The 19,041-nt window shown below is 47.0% G+C and overlaps 1 protein-coding gene across 5 annotated transcripts in view; it reads left to right on the forward strand.

The window, feature by feature from the left end:
- The window catches only part of WASF1 (WASP family member 1), a 177,966-nt gene that overhangs the window by 132,211 nt on the left and 26,714 nt on the right, over positions 1 to 19,041 (forward strand). For all 5 annotated transcript variants that reach the window (XM_033939544.1, XM_033939545.1, XM_033939541.1 and 2 more), the window contains one exon: positions 557 to 736. In XM_033939544.1, the coding sequence (XP_033795435.1) occupies positions 557 to 736 (180 nt within the window). The remainder of the gene's footprint in view (positions 1 to 556; positions 737 to 19,041) is intronic.

Here is a 19,041-nt window from a genome sequence, read left to right on the forward strand (position 1 = left end):
GAGGGGTCACATGATATGTACAGTTCCAAAGTTTTGTCTGTCTCCACCTGCTGGTCATGATGAGATACATACCTGCTTGTAAGATTAACCCTATGCTTGTCTGGAGAGGCTAAAAGAAAGTAAATTAGCAGGTAAGAACCTAATTTCTCCTTTCCTTCTATGAAACACTATAAAATTACTTTCTCTATGGCATGGATCAGGAAAGTTTCACATACCAGCACATATATTGTCTAAGGTCTGCAGTTAAATTCAGTTTGGAAACTATGCTGATAAATGAGAGATTGAAAGTTGTCTTGCTATGGTAGATTGAGAATCGGCACAACCAGAAGAAAGCAGGGGTTATAGTACTGATAGCTGTGCTTTCATGTGGGAAAAGTTGATATTATGGTGCAAAGTTAAGCAGGATTCAACTAAAACTTATGGAGTTTCTGATCAGTACAAAAGTGCATTTCTGCTTCTTTGAAATAAAAACTGAGGCAATAAAGGATTCATTTTAGCAAACCAGATTCTTGGTTATTTATTTACATTTCTAGAAATGCTCTCTCTTTCTTCTTAGACCTCAGGCATATATGGATCACATAGATGGACCATTCTCACTGGCAGCATTACCCTATAGTCAGATGAGTGAGCTCCTGACGAGAGCCGAAGACCGGGTGATAATCAGACCGCATGAGCCTCCGCCACCTCCACCCATGCCTGGTACAGGGGATGGAAAACCAATACCGACTTTTGTCAGGTGAGTACTAACTTTCTTTTATGTTTAAATCTGTTTATTAGTTTCAAAAAAAATAAACATGAAAACAGCCACCAAATACAATCAGGAATCCCCAACAAAACCCAGCCCACCCACCCCCATCCCACCCCATCCCATGGGAACAGTACTCAAAGGCCAACAGATCAATTCAATAATCTGCTGCGCACCGTCGGTGTCAAAGTCAAACAGAAAGGTAACCAACAGCGAAGATGCAGGGCACCACATCTAGAGTCCACATTAGCAATGTCTAAGCGTTCACATCCCGCTAGGTGAATCATCTGAGTTCGCCAATGCGAAACAGTAGGCGTATTGGGCGACAGCCAACGTTGAAGGATGGTTTTGATGCCCACCAGTATGGCCTTCCGTACAAACACCGTTGCGCCAGGACGAATTGGATGCAAAGATAACTTCAGGGTGAAAAGAAAGGTGGTCGTGGGAGTCCAGGTACAATTCCAGAATGTTGCTATATGAAGACAAAGGCGTTTCCAGAAAGCCCGAACTCCTGAACATAGCCAAAACATATGACCCAATGAAGCTCGAGGGGCCGCATACTTGGGGCAAGCATCAGTTGAGCAGATATGTGCATGGAAGGCTCGGACAGGGGCAAAATAGGCCCGGACCACAAATTTATAATAACGTTCCCTTTCTGTCACAGCGACCAAGGATTTCGTCCCATGAAGGATGCTCCACAGACCACTTAGTAGCCAAAGCTGCATAATCCAATTCTCCAGCCATCTCCTGAAGAGAGCGATGATGAAATCGCAGAGGGATGAGCATCTGAGCAGTAAGACTGATTGCCTCGGACAGCTTCTCCTGAACATCTTCACGTAGGGACGAACTAGGAAGGGATTGAACATAATGTTGCAATTGTCCATAAGAAAACCAATCCCCAGCCATCAAGGCAGAGGAAGCACAGAGTGTCTGGAAAGACTGTAACGTGCCATCAGATTGTAAAACATGAAATAAGTAATGCATGCCCCTCCCCGGCCACCTGGGATGAGCGCACAAGCCCATACCAGGGAGAAAATCACCATTACCAGTAATGGGTAGACACGGTGTCACATCAAACCGAAGAGCTAATTGAGTACAAAGCTGTTTCCAAATTTTTCGTAAAGGAAGGAGAAATAAATCCCCATACAGCTGCCGCCGGGGGGGCAAGCATTTCACATGAAGTAAGTAACTGAAATGGTAAGGAGCTAAGGAACTGTACTCCACTGCAGCAGCGGAAAAGTAAGATGTAGCACAGAACCAATCATTCAAATGCCTAAGTTGACAAGCCATATTAAATCTACCCAGATGTAACAGCCCAAGTCCTCCCTGTGCAGTTGGTAAAGATAGAGAAGATAGAGGAATGCGAGACCGCTTACCACCCCACAAAAAGGAGCGGAGGGAACGGTGATGAAGCCACAAGTGACAACGCTGTAAAAGAATAGGTAAAGTCTGAAAAAGATAAAGCTATTGAGGGACCACCATCATGTTGTACAGGGCAATTTTCCCCAAAAGGGATAACGGATAAGAGCGCCAGGCCCGGAGCCGCCGCTCGGTCCCAGCCAACAAAGGAAGTACATTGATAGAGTAAAGTGTAGCCAGGTCCCTGGGTATTAGAATACCTAAATATCTAATCGAGGAGTCAGCCCACACTAAAGGAAAGGGACCCGTCCATGTGTCACGTACTGAGAGCTGCAATGGTAACACGAAAGACTTCTGCTTATTGAGGGTCAACCCAGAGAACAAATGAAATTCATCTAGAAGCTCCAGAGCACGCTCCAGAGAGCGTTGCGGGTGGGCCAGAGTAAACAAGAGATCATCGGCAAAAGCCAACACACGTAATTGGGAAGAGCCTTCCGGCAAACCAACCAACTCATCATCTCCTTGAATCGTACGCAGTAGGGGTTCCAGATAAAGAAGGAAAAGCAATGGGGAAAGAGGGCAACCCTGACGCGTCCCCCGACCCACCTCAAAGGACTTAGTTAGAATCCCATTGACTAAAACTGAGGCTGAGGGCGCAGAATAGAGCGCACGCAAAGCAGACCCAAACCAGCCCCCCAACCCCACGTAATTAAGAACCTGGAAAAGATAGGGCCATCGGACTTGGTCAAAAGCCTTGGCTGCGTCCAGGCTCACCAAAAGTCCAAGCGTGGAAGTAGACTGGGCTCTGGAGACAGCCAACAACACCCGTCGAACATTGACCACAGAGTGTCGACCCTGCACGAACCCTACCTGCGCCGGAGAAATCACATGGGGCAAGAGAGGTGTCAACCGATTGGCTAGCAGGCGAGCCAAAATCTTCAAATCAACATTAATAAGGGAAATTGGTCTGTAGGAGTCGACTTCATCCCGTGGCTTACCCGGCTTTGGCAATAACGTAATAGTGGCAGAATTAGCATGAGAAGGAAACGCTCCTGTCTCCAACGCCACGACAAAATAACCTAAAAGAGGCTCGCACACCTGCAGAGAGAACATCTTATAAAATTCAGAGGAGAACCCGTCGGGGCCTGGAGCCGTGCAAGAGCGTAAGTTTTTTATCGCCTTTTGGATCTCCGTGCCCCGAAAGGGTCCGTTCAATACAGACCTCTGCAGATCAGTGAACCGAGGCATACCAGCGTCCTCTAAGTAATCAAGAACATCGGGACCACTATAGGGCCCAGGACTGGCATAGAAGGTAGAGAAATGCCGGTAAAAGGCGTCCGCTATATCCGCTGTCTTGGTTTGATAAGAACCGTTGTCCGCCTTAAGTTTAGAGATATAGCGATCATCCTGCCAGTTCTTCGTCAGGGTAGCTAACATTTTTCCTGTCCGGTTACCATACCGGTAGAAACGATATTTCCTATAAAAAAGAGAGCGCTTGGTTCGATCGTGCAATAAGGCGTTAAGGGCCACCTGAGCCGCGTGAAGTTCCTCCCTCAGTGTGTTTGTGGGATGACAAAGAAATTTAGCTTTCAATTGGGAATATTGTTTTTCCAATCTAAGGATGCCAGACGAAATCCGTTTACGACGAGCAGAAACATACGATATAATTTCCCCCCGAAGAACTGCTTTGGCTGTCTCCCAAAAGAGGGCAGGGGTAGATTGATGCTGACCATTAGTAAGAAGAAAATCCTCCCATTGTTTATGTAAATAAGTCAAGAAGTGCGGATCATCTTGTAAATAGGAAGGAAAGCGCCACCGGAGGGATCCCTGGGGAGGAACACCCCAAGCCACATCTATCCATATAGGGCAATGATCAGATACCTCCAAGGGTCCGATAGCGGCCTCAGTGACACGAGAAAAGAGATGTTCCGAGACCAAAAGATAATCTAAGCGGGAGAAGGACCCATGCGCTCTAGACTGGTGAGTATAGTCCCTTTCAAAAGGGTGGAGAAGCCGCCAGAGATCGACCAATCCCAGGGACTTACAGAGAAATGATACTCCCTTTGTGGATGTGTTGGTTGGCGAAGTGGAGACAGTAGATCGATCCAGAGAGGAATCTAAAACTTGGTTAAGGTCCCCAGCCACAATAAGAGGAAAGGAAGAATCCAAGAGGCCTAGAGAGATCAAAGTAGTGAAATAGGAGTGAGAATAGAAATTAGGCCCATAGGTAATCAGTAAGCGGAATTCTGTACCCTGCAAGGATATATGCAACAATAAATTTCTACCCTGAGTGTCCCGGTGACACACTGTGACAGCACACTTCAGACCCTTACGGATCAGCAAGCATACCCCAGCCCTTTTACCCGAAGAAAAAGCATAAAACACTGAGCCAACCCATCCCCGTTGTAGTTTCTTATGCTCCTCTACCGTCAGTTTAGTTTCCTGCAAGCAAGCTAAATCAGCACGATGGTGTTTCAACTGTTTTAGCAGCTTTGTACGCTTCACCGGGGACGTAATCCCGGACACGTTCCAGGAAACAATACGGAGTGAGCTGTCACCCAGGATCCACTGACATAGGTAACATACAACAAGTAAGAAACAAGTTCCGCACCCAGGCACCCAGCCTCACCCAAGTGCTCTTCACCTGATACCCCTGGTAGCACCCTGCAAGCAACAAAAGAAAAAAATAGCAAGAACAAAAAACAGTAAAGCAAAGGAGGCCAGAAAAAGAACAACAACCAAACAAGTAATCCTGTATACTGTTCCCATTCAAACATCCAACTCCCCTCCCATCCCCCAAAAAACCCAAACAGCATATCCCAAGGAATATGCAAGAGGACCGTGAAGACACCTTACGGGGCCCCAATCCACCCAACTACGAAAGAAAACATGGAAGCATAACTCGAGCCTCAACACAATGAACAGGAACCATCAAGAGTCAGAAAAGTCCACCCTGGCCCTGAAGGAACCAGACTATGATGGAAAAAGTCAAGGTGGGGCCGAGGGAGAGCCAAGATGTTGGTTAATAAAGTCTGCTGCTTCCGAAGCCACTGAGAAGGGGTGCCAAGTACCATCATACTGGATCTTCAGCAGAGCCGGATAGACAAAGAGGAAGCGCTGCTTAAGCTCCCCCAATCTGGAGCATAGAGGATAGAATGCCTTTCGCCGGTCAGTAAGTGCAGATGAGTAGTCTTGGCTAAGACGTATAACAGAACCCCGTAATTTTAAGGAGTCCTTCTTGGCCCGGGAGTGCCGCAATATATCCATCTTGTGTCGGTAGTTTAGAAATTTTGCAATTACCACACGTGGTCTGGATTCACGGGTAGGTCGTGCGCCTAAGCGATGGGCCCGTTCCAAACAGAAAGAGCCAGGCGCCACAGCATCAGAAAATTCCAGCTCGAGCCAACCCTCCAATTCAGCCAAAAGGCGCGCGTCTGGGATTATTTCGGGTACACCCAAAAACCGTAAATTATTCCAGCGCGACCGATTTTCCAGGTCGTCCAGCTTGTCAGCCTGTAGGCGTACCGTTTCCTGCAGGGCTGCTAAGTCCAGCTTGTGGGAATTAACAGAGTCTTCCGCTGCAGACACCCTCTGCTCCAACTCTGTAGTGCGCACCGCAGTGTCTGTGAAGAGGTGCTCCAAACGATTCATTTGGGCTGTTAAAGTTTCAAGCTGTGGCCCGAGCACCTGTGCCACTGCCTTCTGGATGTCTGCAATAGCAGTGTCGGCCAGCACAGACACCGCCGCGGCCGAGGCCGCCGCCATTTTCGTGTCGCCAGGCTTCATGTGCGCCGGAGTTTTTCGGGTGGAGGGAGGGCGAGCCGCTTCTTGCGAGCGGGTCAGATATTGGTCCATTGATTCCGGATCCGTTGTGCCACAAATCGGGGCGGCCAGGGTGCTGTAAAACAGAGTGAAGCTCGTGGAGATGGATCGGGGCCCCGGAGCGGAGCAGGAACGTGTCCTCAGCAGCTCATAGCGTCACGTGACCTCCTAACTTTCTTTTACTAGGAAAAGTAAAGGGGCTCCTCTGATGGCAGGACTTGGCACAGAGGAGATGCAGAAAAGTTGCATACTAACATAGAAAATGATGGCCGATAAGGCCTATGGGCCTGGTTTAGTGCCACTGAATATTGGCAGTTGGGCAGATCACCACAATTTAAGCAGGTCATGGCCTCTCCTGCCCACTTAAATTGCTCTGAATGATGGCTGGTGTGTGTTTTCCCTATTTAGTTTTAGTTTAAAAGCACCTGCCCAAGACTCTATTATACTGAAACCAAGTTTGGATTTAGGGTAATATCACTAGTAAGTCATTTGTAAAATAAATAAAAATAAAGATGTCATCTGAATGAATAAATGGCTGGAAACCCATAAGACTTAGTTTTTATCCCAGTGATGAAATAGGAGAGCACTCCACAGCTACCTTACCAAAAAAACCCTGAACCTGCCAAGTACCTCCGCACCTATGCTGTAATAACATACTTTTCCCCATGGGGATAACAGATGGCACCAAAGCTGAGGCTCAGCCAGCAGAAGTATGCATTGTGATTTCATTTTGAAGTTCCGATGTTTAGTGTCTCCTGCTTTTCCATGCATTTTTTATACCTGTCAATTTAGTTGCATGAAACTCTTAAGTACTAGTACTCTGTTGCATTACAGACGATATGAAGTTGAGCCACAAATTGAATGGGCTGGCAAGACTCAGATGTGCCATGGGTGCAACTTGTTCAAATCTGGGATCTGAGAATGAAGGAAAGACACCTGCTACTTCTATGGGACCCCCCCCCCCCCCTCCTACCCCTCAGATCTTGAGACTAGCGAATACTCTTGAACTGCTTAGGGAGGAAGTTAGTAAAAAGTGCATGAAATGCTGATGTTCTGCAAAAGGCTTTGTCTTAGCAGAACGGTTTGCTTAGGAACTCTGAAACTCAAGAAATTCAATGATAGAATTTAGGTTTTAGTTTTATTTGATTCTTGTTTCACAGGGCTCAACTATTTTCCGAGGACAATCAAGCCAGTAGTATTTTCACATATGAGTGACAGTGTTCTCCCCAGAAATTTTTTCCAGCCGGGTGGCATGAAAAAGTAGCCGGGTGGGGCATGGTGGGGAAAATTAAATGTGTACTATTTTTATTAGTTAAACCATGATAGCGGTTTTTAGCGCAGGGAGCTGCGCTGAATGCCTTGCGCTGCTCTCGATGCTCATAGGCTCCCTGCGCTAAAAAACACTATTGCGGTTTAGTAAAAGGGGGCCATAGTGCAAAATATAGACAGCAGATATAAATTCTCAAAACGGACACATTTTGATCACTAAATTGAAAATGAAAATGAAATCATTTTTCCCTAGCAACAGCAGCAGATGAATCCAGAGACCAATGGGATAGCTCACATCTACCAGCAGGTGGAGATAGAGAAACTGATTAACAGGTGGTCCTATTGGCTGGCACTCCTCCTGTATCATCAGTATGCTCTATCTCCCAGCAGGAAAAGGTCGCTATTCAACTAGCTCCTGAATTCTGGCTGTGGCTGGAACTTTATTTTCTCCTGTTGAGGTTTCTCTTCAGTGAGACTGCCATTCTGTTTCTCCTGTTGAGGTTTCTCTTCAGTGAGACTGCCATTCTGTTTCTCCTGTTGAGGTTTCTCTTCAGTGAGACTGCCATTCTGTTTCTCCTGTCGAGGTTTCTGTTCAGTGAGACTGCCATTCTGTTTCTCCTGTCGAGGTTTCTCTTCAGTGAGACTGCCATTCTGTTTCTCCTGTCGAGGTTTCCTCTTCAGTGAGACTGCCATTCTGTTTCTCCTGTTGAGATTTTCTCTTCAGTGAGACTGCCATTCTGTTTCTCCTGTTGAGGTTTCTCTTCAGTGAGACTGCCATTCTGTTTCTCCTGTTGAGGTTTCTCTTCAGTGAGACTGCCATTCTGTTTCTCCTGTTGAGGTTTCTCTTCAGTGAACTGGCAGTGCTATTTCTCCTGTCGAGGTTTCCTCTTCAGTGAGACTGCCATTCTGTTTCTCCTGTTGAGGTTTCTCTTCAGTGAGACTGCCATTCTGTTTCTCCTGTTGAGGTTTCTCTTCAGTGAGACTGCCATTCTGTTTCTCCTGTTGAGGTTTCTCTTCAGTGAACTGGCAGTGCTATTTCTCCTGTTGAGATTTTCTCTTCAGTGAGACAGGGGTGTCCGGCTGAACGGTGCCGGCTTTAGAGGTTACACTTGGGCCCCCCCCTTGTCCCTGCCTCACCCTCCCTCCATTGATAGATGGTCTGCCTGAGTCTCCATTTTTTTCTTCTTTCCCTTTATTAAAAAAAAAAAAAAAAAAAAAGAGACCCGGATACTGCATTCTGCCAGGTTTGTCTTGGACAACCGACGTTTACTGGCTTCACTCAGCACTATCCCACTGCTTTTGCTTGTCTTGGCGGTTCCGGCGTATAAGGCGGGTTCTGAGTCGCGTGAGTACCACAGCTGTAGTTTGTGTTATCCCCGCTGCGGTTTTGTTTGGGCAGCACTGACATGTGGAATTTCAGTTGTGCTAAGTGTGCGCAGTTTGGTGTTATGTACATTGAGTATTTCAAGTTTGCGAATATGTTTTTTGGAGGCCTCCGGTTTTGTATCTTGCAAGCCGTGGCATGGCGGACATTTTCCCGCGCGCGGGCAGGGTACACTTCAGCTCTTCTGCTTCAGCAGAATCAGGTTTCTGTGGATGTACTTTAAGCGGAACTGAGCTCTTTGTGCTGTCGGCAGTGCCGCAGCGTGGTCTCTGGCTGTGCATTTCATCAGGACCGAGCTCCTACGCTGTCGGCAAGCCGCAGCGTTGTCCATTTCCTTAGGACCGAGCTGTTTCGCTGTTGGGTGAGCCGCAGCGCTTCATAAGGCTGTTGCCTTTCGGTGGGCCGTTCTCCTTAGCTGTCGGCGGTGCCACAGCACTGCACGTGGCAGTTATTTTTGGCGGGCCGGGATCGTTCACGATCGCCTGAGCCGCAGTGTTTGCCAAGGCGTTCATTTTCGGTGGGACCGAAGTGCCTGGGTTGTTGGACGTAGATGAGCTCGATGTTCTTTTTTGTTCTGTATAACAAAAAAAAAAAAAATAACACCAGGGAACCAATAACGCATCATGGATGCGGTCTTTGGTCTTGAGAGTGTTTAGGTACATTTTGCCTGGGGTTTCTAGTGCGTGCTTGTGTTCGGCACCAGGCTTGTTAGATACGGCAGAGTGTGGTGTGGCCACTTTCTCTTAGTGTTTGCCTGCCCTGTTTATATGCCCTTTACTCTGGTTCGGCCCACAGCGCATCGCGGCTGAGTACCATTAGGTTTGGAGTTTGCCCGTGCTTTGTGTGGGATTCTCCTTGTTTCTCTCGGGGCTTTGCCTTCTGGGAGGTTTTTTGTTCTCTGGATCTCTGCTTGTCATTGCAGGTGGTTGGTGACACTTTCGCTAAATCTTTCATGGTTGTTTCCTTCGCATGTTCTGCGTTGCAGCCAGATGGCGCTTCTCCTATTCCTGTGAAAGGGCTGTCTACCTTTCTTTTTGGGTGGCGGATCCTCCAGGTTTCGGACTCTGTTCAGATATGGTCTGGGACTGCCATCTGCTACTTCATCATATTGGATGGCCCACCTTGCAGCCAGCAAATGCTGTGCAGCTACTTGTGGCCCGGGGCCGTCATTTGGTGGACAAGGGGGTGTCGATTCTTTCACTGAGACTATTGCTTAGTGGCTCGGTTCGAATAGGGTCCCCTTTCGCCGTTTTGCTCCCAGGCCAGGTCTCTATGCTGTCTCTCTCTTTTTGCCGCAGGTTGGTTTTTGAGAGGGGCGTAAGATATCTGGAGGTTGGTTTCTTACCTGCCTGGAGCGGTAACTGCAGTATTTTGATCACATCTCGTGTATCTTCATTTACTTGGCTGTATGTTTTTTTTCCGCTATCATTGCATGGATATGGTACTCTTTTCAGAGTGCCGATCTACTCCTTCGGGGATTGCGCACCTGGAATTTTCATAGAAGGGTCCCTTTCTTCTTCCAGATTTTACGGTTCTAGTCCAGCCATTCCCCGACCTTCTGCTCTTCATTCTGAGAGGGGTCTTGGTTTCCTCTCCCTGCTCTGGAGGATTTCTCGTGAGAGGGGGTATTCTATGATTTCAGGTCGGGGGCCTTGACGATTTTTTCAGGCTGCTGACAGCTTTTACGGATGCTTTGCATTTTCCTCCGGTTTCCCTTTCCTTCTTGGAGTCCCTTGTCTTGAGCTTCCTTCTGTGTTTTTTGGTTCTTCCAGAACTAAAGGAAGTTATTCCATTTACATCATGGGGCCTGGGACGGGAGATTTAATCTGTCTGGGGCTGGATCTCATTCTGTTGCAGTAGTTTCTCTGCATTGTCTTTTCCGAGGACACACTGTGAGCAGGTTTTCCTTTTCACTAGGGTCGCGGACTCCGCTCTTGCTTCGCTTGCATCTTTTTGAGCAGCGCTATCGGTTTTGATGGATGCTCTTCGCCTATCCATGGCTTTCCAGGAGGTTATCGATTAGGAGGGTTTCCTTTATTAGATACCTGCTTGCGTTGGACTTCTTCCAGCCAGGTCCGTTTGACGGACTCCCAAGGATGATTTCCTTTCTCATTCCCTACTTATTGATATTTCAGGGAGATTTGGTGGTTCATGTGGGAGAGCGTTGTGTTTCTTGCCGGAGCCTGGGGCGATGGGTTGCTGTCTCAGGTTTGCCACCTTCTTAGGGCCCCACGACCATGCACTTAAGTTCGGTGCTGGTTCTGGGTTCCTAGGTGCTGGCTCCACTGGTAACTTGGGCTCGCTTTTCGCGTGAGCACACTGCGGTAGTGCTTTGGTTCTGGGATTTCCCGGTATCTCAGGACTCCAATTATTTGGTATGCTCCTCCTGCTACGCTCTGTATGATTTGGTGGCTCAGCGCGTTTTCTCTTTTCAAGGCCTGCCTCAGTCTTTGCTGGATTTGCTCATGACCACTGACCATCCCGGGCTGAGTTGGGGGGCTCGGTGGCTTCCATCCTCAGCTCCAGGAGTCTGAGTTTCAGAGGCGACTCAGTGGTTGTTCATTCTTCTACTCTTGAGCAGGGTCAGGCTACCTTTCTGAAGCTCCAGATCATTCTTCCTGAATACCGCTAACGGTCCCTTTGGTCGGTATTAGGATGGGGGTTTTTTATCTACAGCTTGGGCCGTAGGGTTGTACTCAGTTGGCAGGTGAAGTTGTTCTGCTTCAATGGATGGACTCTCATCTTCATCTTCTGCGGCAGATCCTTTTATGGCTCAGGATAAGAGTTTGGGAAGACTTTCGCTCCGCGGAATCTGAGCATGGCCCATTTCTTGTATGTTACAGTGTACAGCACTGGGTACGCGCTGGAAAGTGTGCATGTTGGTAATAGTGGAATCTTCTGCATCCTGGATATTGAGATTTGTGGCTCGGGCGTTCTAGCTCTTTTTATGGACGTGAGATCTCCTTGACCTAGACCTCATGGCCTCGTCTCTCAATTCTAAGCTTCCTGGCTTCTTCGGCGGGTAAAGGAAGGGGGAGTTAGAGGGGGTAGCTGCATGGCTCCTTTCTCGCTTCTGCTTTCTCTTTTTCGGTGTTTCCACGGGCTGATGATGGCTTGGATTTGCCATCTCGAGCTCGCTTTCCAGGCACAGTATTTGTAGAATCTCTGGATTGGCGGCGCCATCTATCCTTGCTGTGCGGATTTGATGAGTCTTTCGATAGCCGGACTAAGAAGTTTCCTGGTATCTCCGGCTTTGCTCGCCTAGGGTCCGATCAACATGGATGTTTGTACTAACTGTAGTATTACGACCTGGTTTTTTAAATAACCTTGGCTTACTTGTAAGGGTTAGGCAGAACAGGTTGTTTCTTCTCTTATCCAGGTGCTACGGACGTCTTCTCCTGTGGCTTCTGCTTCCTTTTGGAGGTTTTTCCTTTCTTGGGTGCTTCTTCACGTTTGAACCACTCCAGAGTTCCTTTTTGACACAAGTGTATTGCCGAGGGTTTAGCGTTCAATTCCCCTCAGCTTCTAGTGCCATTCTTGGCTTGTTACAAAGGCTAGGTATATTGCTCTTCGTTACTTCTCAGCTTCATGTAGTCCAGTTCCTAAACAGAGTGCGGTATATTCATGCGCCCCTTGGAAAGCCCGGTTTGGAGTACGATCTTCACGTACTTCTTCTCAATTTACTGAAGGCTTCATTTCATCCTTGTCTTTTGGGACTCTAAAGGGCTGTGCCATTGAACATGGGGTTTCTTGTGGCCTTGGCTTCAGCTCTGCAGTTTTCTATGTTGCATGCCTTGTTCAACGGGAATTCCTATTTCTGATTTCCGATATATGGGGTATCAGTTCGGCTGGTACCACTCTTTCTTTCTAGGGGGTTGTCTCCTTTCTTTTATGTCATGCTCGCTTTTCCTTCCTTCTTCCTGGGAGGAGAAATTGGGAGCAGTGCTTTTATTCACTGCATTTTTTGATACGTACGTAGCGTTCTCCGTGAGCTCGGTTTCTAACGACTTTTAGTTGTTTATATCTCCTTTTTGTATTCTTCAAGGGACGCCTCAAACGTATGGCGGCGTCCGAAGCCTCCATCGCTCAATAGGTCCAGGAGGACATTCTTTATGCTTGCTTGCTGGCAGGGAAGCGGTTGGCGAAGGAACTTCGTGACCATTCTGCCGGAGCGATGGCTACTTCTTGGGCTCGGCCCAGAGGTTTTTCCTTGGAGGAGATTTGTTTTGCGTTTTGTGCTTCGGTTGTTGCGGAGGCGGCGTTTGCTTCCCACCCAGATTGAGGATTGCTTTGCTACATCCCATTGGTCTCTGGATTCATCTGCTGCTGTTGCTAGGGAAGGAAAAATTATGTTCTTACCTGTTAATTTTCTTTCCCTTAGACGCAGCAGATGAATCCAGAGCCCCACCCTTTCTGGATATTGTCTCTCTGTTTTTTTCTTTTGCAACTTGCGCAGTTTGTTATTATGACCGGTTGTTTTCTGTATTATTCCATTTTGAGATTTGTTATGGGAAATAAGTTTTTTACATGCTATGCCTATTGATGGTTACGGATGCTTGGGCAAGGAGCTATACTGAATCAACAGGAGGAGTGCCAGCCAATAGGACCACCTGTTAATCAGTTTCTCTAGCTCCGCCTGTTGGTAGATGTGAGCTATCCCATTGGTCTCTGGATTCATCTGCTGCGTCTAAGGGAAAGAAAATTAACAGGTAAGAACATAATTTTTCCTTCCTACCTTTGTTGCCTGGTGATTTCATGAGTCTCTGGTTGCACTTTCTTCTGACTATGCATCCAATATTTCTTCCCTTCTTTCAGCCTCCTGTATGCTTCCTCTCCTCCAGACCTCATTCCCTCCCCCAACTTTTTCTTCCTCTCTCCCTCTCTTCATCTTTCTTTCTGTCTCCCTGCCCCCCTTTATTTCTGTATGTCTGTCTTTCTCTCTCCCTGCCCCCTTTCTTGCTTTCTGTCTCCCTGTCTCCTTTCTGTCTGTCTCCCAATCTGTCTTTCTGTCTCCCTGCCCTCCCCCAAGCCACCCAGGGAACAGGCCGCCACCGTAAAGAAGACACTGAAGCGCCAGGCCGACCAACCTTCCTCACTTGACGTCAATTCTAACGTCGGAGAGGAACATCCGGGCCAGTCAGCAATTGGCTGGCCTGGAACTTCCTCTTCGACGTCAGAATTGATGTCGAGTGAGGAACATTGGTCAGCCTGATGCTTCAGGGTCCTCTTTACAGGGTCGGGAAGCAGGTAGAACGGAAGGCAACGCGAGTCTATCATGGAGCCCAGGATGGGCTCCGCGATCGACTCACGTTGCCTTCGTGATCTACTGGTCGATCGCGGTAGACCTTTTGGGCACCCCTGTTCTAAATACTAAAATCAAGTAACCAGCAAAAAATTAGAATGAAAAAAAGGGTTACTTATCTGAACACTGCTCAAGTTCTGTAGAAGGTCCCAATGCAGCAGCACGAGGTCGAACAGGAAAACACTAATCCAGGAGCTTCAGTGTCCAAACTGGTATGTAATCCAAAACACTCCCTGAGTGTGACACAAAAAGTCCAAAAAAGCAAGAACCAGAAGTTCACTTCAAAAAAGTTGAATATCTACTCTGTTGCTTCTCTCTTCCATTGGCCTTCATTTCTAATGACCAGTGTGTGTTATTTGTTTTATGAGATTTTTCTTGCTCTTATGCTTGTGCATTAATTTAATAATATATGCTATTTTTTTAGGCACTATTGTTCTGTGATATATTTTTGCGAGTGCTGGCTTTATTTTATTATCCCCGAGATTTATTTTGAGTAACAGTTTTTAACCACATAACCGCATTGTTATGAATACCTAGCTAGCCGCATTATGATGATATTGTAGGTCCATGAGCGACCTCTAAATTTGTCCCAAATTACTTCAGATTTTAACCATATCTTATCTACATGAGGTGGAACATATTCAGACTTGTGGAGACATATTCTGATAAGGTTGAATTTTTACCATAAGAACATAAGACTAGCCTTACTGAGTCAGACCAATGGTCCATCAAGCCCAGTAGCCCTTTCTCACAGTTGCCAATCCAGGTCCCTAGAACCTGGCCAAAACCCAAAGAGTACCAAAATTACATGCTGCCAATCCAGAGCAAGCAGTGGCTTCCCCTATGTCTTTCTCAGTAACAAACTATGACTTTTCCTCCAGGAAATTGTCTATAGTCTTATGGACCACCCTAATGTGTATCCTCCTATAACCGCTCATAGAGAAGATTTTGCTGAAAGTCAAGCACGATCAGGCCGACTAGATGGGCCATTTGGCCTTTATCTGCCAACATGTTTCTAGGATTCTGATTGTCCCATACTGGCCGGGAAAGATCTGGTTCACACATCTTCTGGAGTTGTCTTCTAAACAACTGGAGTGTTTTCCAACCCTCATCACTCAGAATGAAGAGTCTGTTCTGCATCCCACCTCCCAGACCTTGGCCCTCAAGACATTGATATTGAGGGTGTAGAATTTCAGTCCTTAAATCTGCCTGAGGCGTCTCCAGATTATCTTTCATATTTTTGAATATGACTTGAGAATGGAGGTTTTTTTCTGACCAAGGAAGACTAACGGAGGTCTTTTTCTCCACTCTATTTTATTTTTATTAATATATTTGGTAGTTAGTAGGGGTGATCTGGTGCAGATATTATATAGAGGAGTGTTGGGTGGTTTAATAACAAATGCAAGTTTAGTATATAAGTGTAATTGAAATCAACCATTATTATATTGTTACCCAGTTTGCCAGCTTTCCTAATCTCTAAATATATTTCTTCATCTGTCGCTCCTTGTGTCACGGGGGACAGTAGTATAACCCTACCTGTATATTCCTTCCCTTCACATATGGAATTTCAGCCCATATGAATTCCCATATGGATTCGCTACTATCAATGTCTTGCAGAATGTTTATTTGGATTCAATTCCCTCTTTAACGTATAGCGCAGCCCCCCTCCAATTTGATTAGCTTGTTAAAGAGATGGCTGAGGGATAAAAGTGAGTCAATTTTTCACCCTTTCAAAACGTACAAAAATCAGGGGACGCTCAATGAAATTACAGTAAAACCTGTGTTTGCGAGTATAATTCGTTCCAGAAACATGCTTGTAATCCAAAGCACTCGTATATCATATAAAAATATAGAAGATGACGGCAGATAAGGGCCATAGCCCATCATGTCTGCCCACTCTACTGACCCACCCCCAAGTCTGCTATCCTAGGGATCCCACACGCCTATATTGAAGGCGAGGCCCGCAAGACACCTAGGCCCTGATTCTGTATAGGACGCCCGGGAGAGGCGTCCTATTCAGAATCGGCCTACACTAAAACCCCGATTCTGTAACCGGCGTCCATGTTACAGACGCTGGTTAGAGAATCGGGTTAGATTAGACACGGCCCGCTACACTTATTGCGGCAAGGGTTCTCTCTGCCGCTATAAGTATAGCGGGCCGCGGCCTGTCCGATCGGATGCCCCCCCTCCAACACTACCGACCGCCCCCCCCTGACACTACCAACTGCCCCCCCCCCCGACATTACCGATCTCCCTCCCACCCCGACACTACCGATCACTGGCAGGAGGGTGTCCAATCCCTCCTGCCCGAAGACGCACCCCCCCCCCGGCGCTAACAACCCCCAAACCTCCAAACTAACCTGTTCTTCAGGCCAGACGGTCCTTGCCCGCCTCGTCGAAATGAGGCGGGCTCGCCCCTTCCCGGCCCATCCCGCCGAAGCCTAAGGCCTGATTGGCCCAGGCTCTAGAAGCCTGGACCAATCAGGCCTTAGGCATAGTGGGTCCGCCCATCCCCACTTAATCTAAGGCCTGATTGGCCAATCAGACCTTAGACTTAGTGGGATGGGCGGACCCGCTATGCCTAAGGCCTGATTGGTCCAGGCTTCTAGAGCCTGGGCCAGTCAGGCCTTAGGCTTCGGCGGGATGGGCCGGGAAGGGGCGAGCCCGCCTCATTTCGACGAGGCGGGCAAGGACTGTCTGGCCTGAAGAACAGGTTAGTTTGGAGGTTTGGGGGTTGTTAGCGCCGGGGGGGGGGTGCGTCTTCGGGCAGGAGGGATTGGACACCCTCCTGCCAGTGATCGGTAGTGTCGGGGTGTGAGGGAGATCGGTAATGTCGGGGGGGACGGTTGGTAGTGTCGGGGGGGGCGGTTGGTAGTGTCGGGGGGGGGGCGGTCGGTAGTGTCGGAGGGGGGGGCATCCGATCGGACAGGCCGCGGCCCGCTATATGTATAGCGGCAGAGAGATCCCTTGCCGCGATAAGTATAGCGGCTGCGTCTACTTACAATGTAGACCAGCATTTTGCTGGCCTACATTTTAAGGTTTCTTCCTCTACTAGGGAGACGCGTAGGGCCACCTAGGTTCGCCTTAGGCCCGCATAAGGCCCTTAGGCGAGCTTAGGCGTCTTGCGGGTCTCCCTAGGCTCCCGGAGGCGCCTTCAGGCCTGCCTGGGGAGCATTTTTTTTAGAAAACGTGCATCCCGATTGGCTGATTAGACAGCTGTAGGACGCCTACAGCTGCCTAAAATCGGGACGCACTTTTGGAGAATCAGGGCCTAAAGGCCTGCCGGTACAAAAGATATATGAATAGAACTCTCGCCTTCCAAGCAGATCAGCTTAACAATTGGTTAGCCAACATTATCCCTCGCGCTTCATCCTATCTAAACTTCAGGAAACTACTAAAAACTAACCTATTCACCCGATTTACACCCTAAGACCTCTATGCTCTTGCTTCGCCCTCTTTTATCTCACCTTGTCCTGTTTACTCATTTAAATTGTTTCTCCTTCTGACGATCATACCCCCCATTATTCCCCTCTACCCTTTATTCTCGAACTGTACCCTTCACATTACTTTCTTCTTGGTTCTAACCGTACACAGACTGTCTAGCCCCTCTTTGTTGTACCTATCTTTTGCTCTGATTTACCATTTTCTCTGATTGTACCATTCGCTGATTGTCTAGCCCTTCTTTGTTGTAAACCGCCTCAAACTACTATTGGCCTTGGCGGTATATAAGAAATAAATTATTATTATTATTATACATGTATTGCAAGACCTCGCTCATTTAGAACAGTCACTGCACTCCTGCATTGTCAGAGAGAGAAGAACCATCGGCTCAGTTGTAATGTGTGTATACTGTATGCACTTGTATTGCAAAGCATTGCTTATATAACAAGTTAAAATTTAATAAAATGTTTTGCTTGTCTTGCAAAACACTTGTAAACTAAGTTACTTGCAATCCAAGGTTTTACTGTACTTGGGAATACATTAAAACAAATAGGAGGAATGTATTTTACTCAGAATAGTTAAGCTCTGGAACTCTTTGCCAGAGGATGTGGTTACAACAGTTAGCATAGCTGGGTTTAAGAAAGTTTTGGACAAGTTCCTGAAAGAAAACTCTATAGTCTGCTTTTGAGATAGATGTGGGGGAAGCCACTGCTTGTCCTGGATCGGTAGCATGGAATTTTGGATTTCTACCAGGTACTATGATCTGGATTTGCCACTGCTGGAAACAGGAAACTGGGCTAGATGGACCCTTGGTCTGACCCTGTATGGCTGTTCTTATTTTCTTATAAAATTAGGCACTTACCCCTAGTAAATTTTTAAAGAGGCCACTTTAGAAACTTAACTTTACATTCTGGTGGGCAAGTCTATGTCTAATCTATAAATATGAGAAAATGAGAGCTGATTTGATAGGGAATATTAAAAACTTTAAATTAATTTAGGGTCCATTGATGTCTTTTAGAACATAAGAACTGCAATCACTGGATCAGACTTTGGTCCATCAAGTCCAGCGATCCGCATACACGGAGGCCCTGCCAGGTGTACACCTGGCGTAAATTAAGTCACCCATACCCCTCTATGCCTCTCATAAGGAGATGTGCATCTAGTTTGCTTTTAAATCCTAGAACAGTGGATTCTGCAATAACCTCTTCTGGGAGAGCATTCCAGTTGTCCACTACTCGTTGCGTGAAGCAGAATTTCCTGATATTTGTCCTGGACTTGTTCCCTCCTTAACTTCAATCCGTGTCCTCTTGTCCATGTCACATTAGACATTGTAAATAATTATTTTTCCAAGAGTTTCTTGCAAGCAGAAACGGGTAGAAGGAAGTCCGTTGTTTTTCTTTGACCTCCTGATCCTGCTGGCAATTTTAAATATCTTTTCTACAAAGTGCATGGAAGGGTAGGTGGGGAAGCAAAGACCCAATCCAAGCATTCTCAAAGAAAAGCTTCAGCACACTGTATGGGGTGGGGTGGAAGGGTATAAAATAAGTTGAAAGTCACCTTATCTGTGGATTTATCAGGGACATTGATTTAGAAAAAATTCTGTAATGAAGTTTGCACATTTTAATTGGAAAATGACACTCTCAATATATTCATGAATTATTTTGTTATTTAGAATGAGTGTTGTCCATACAGGGGAACAAGACTCTATTTAATTTGATA

This window comes from Geotrypetes seraphini, chromosome 3 (genome assembly GCF_902459505.1).
Source record: "Geotrypetes seraphini chromosome 3, aGeoSer1.1, whole genome shotgun sequence".
NCBI classification, from domain to species: Eukaryota; Metazoa; Chordata; class Amphibia; order Gymnophiona; family Dermophiidae; genus Geotrypetes; species Geotrypetes seraphini.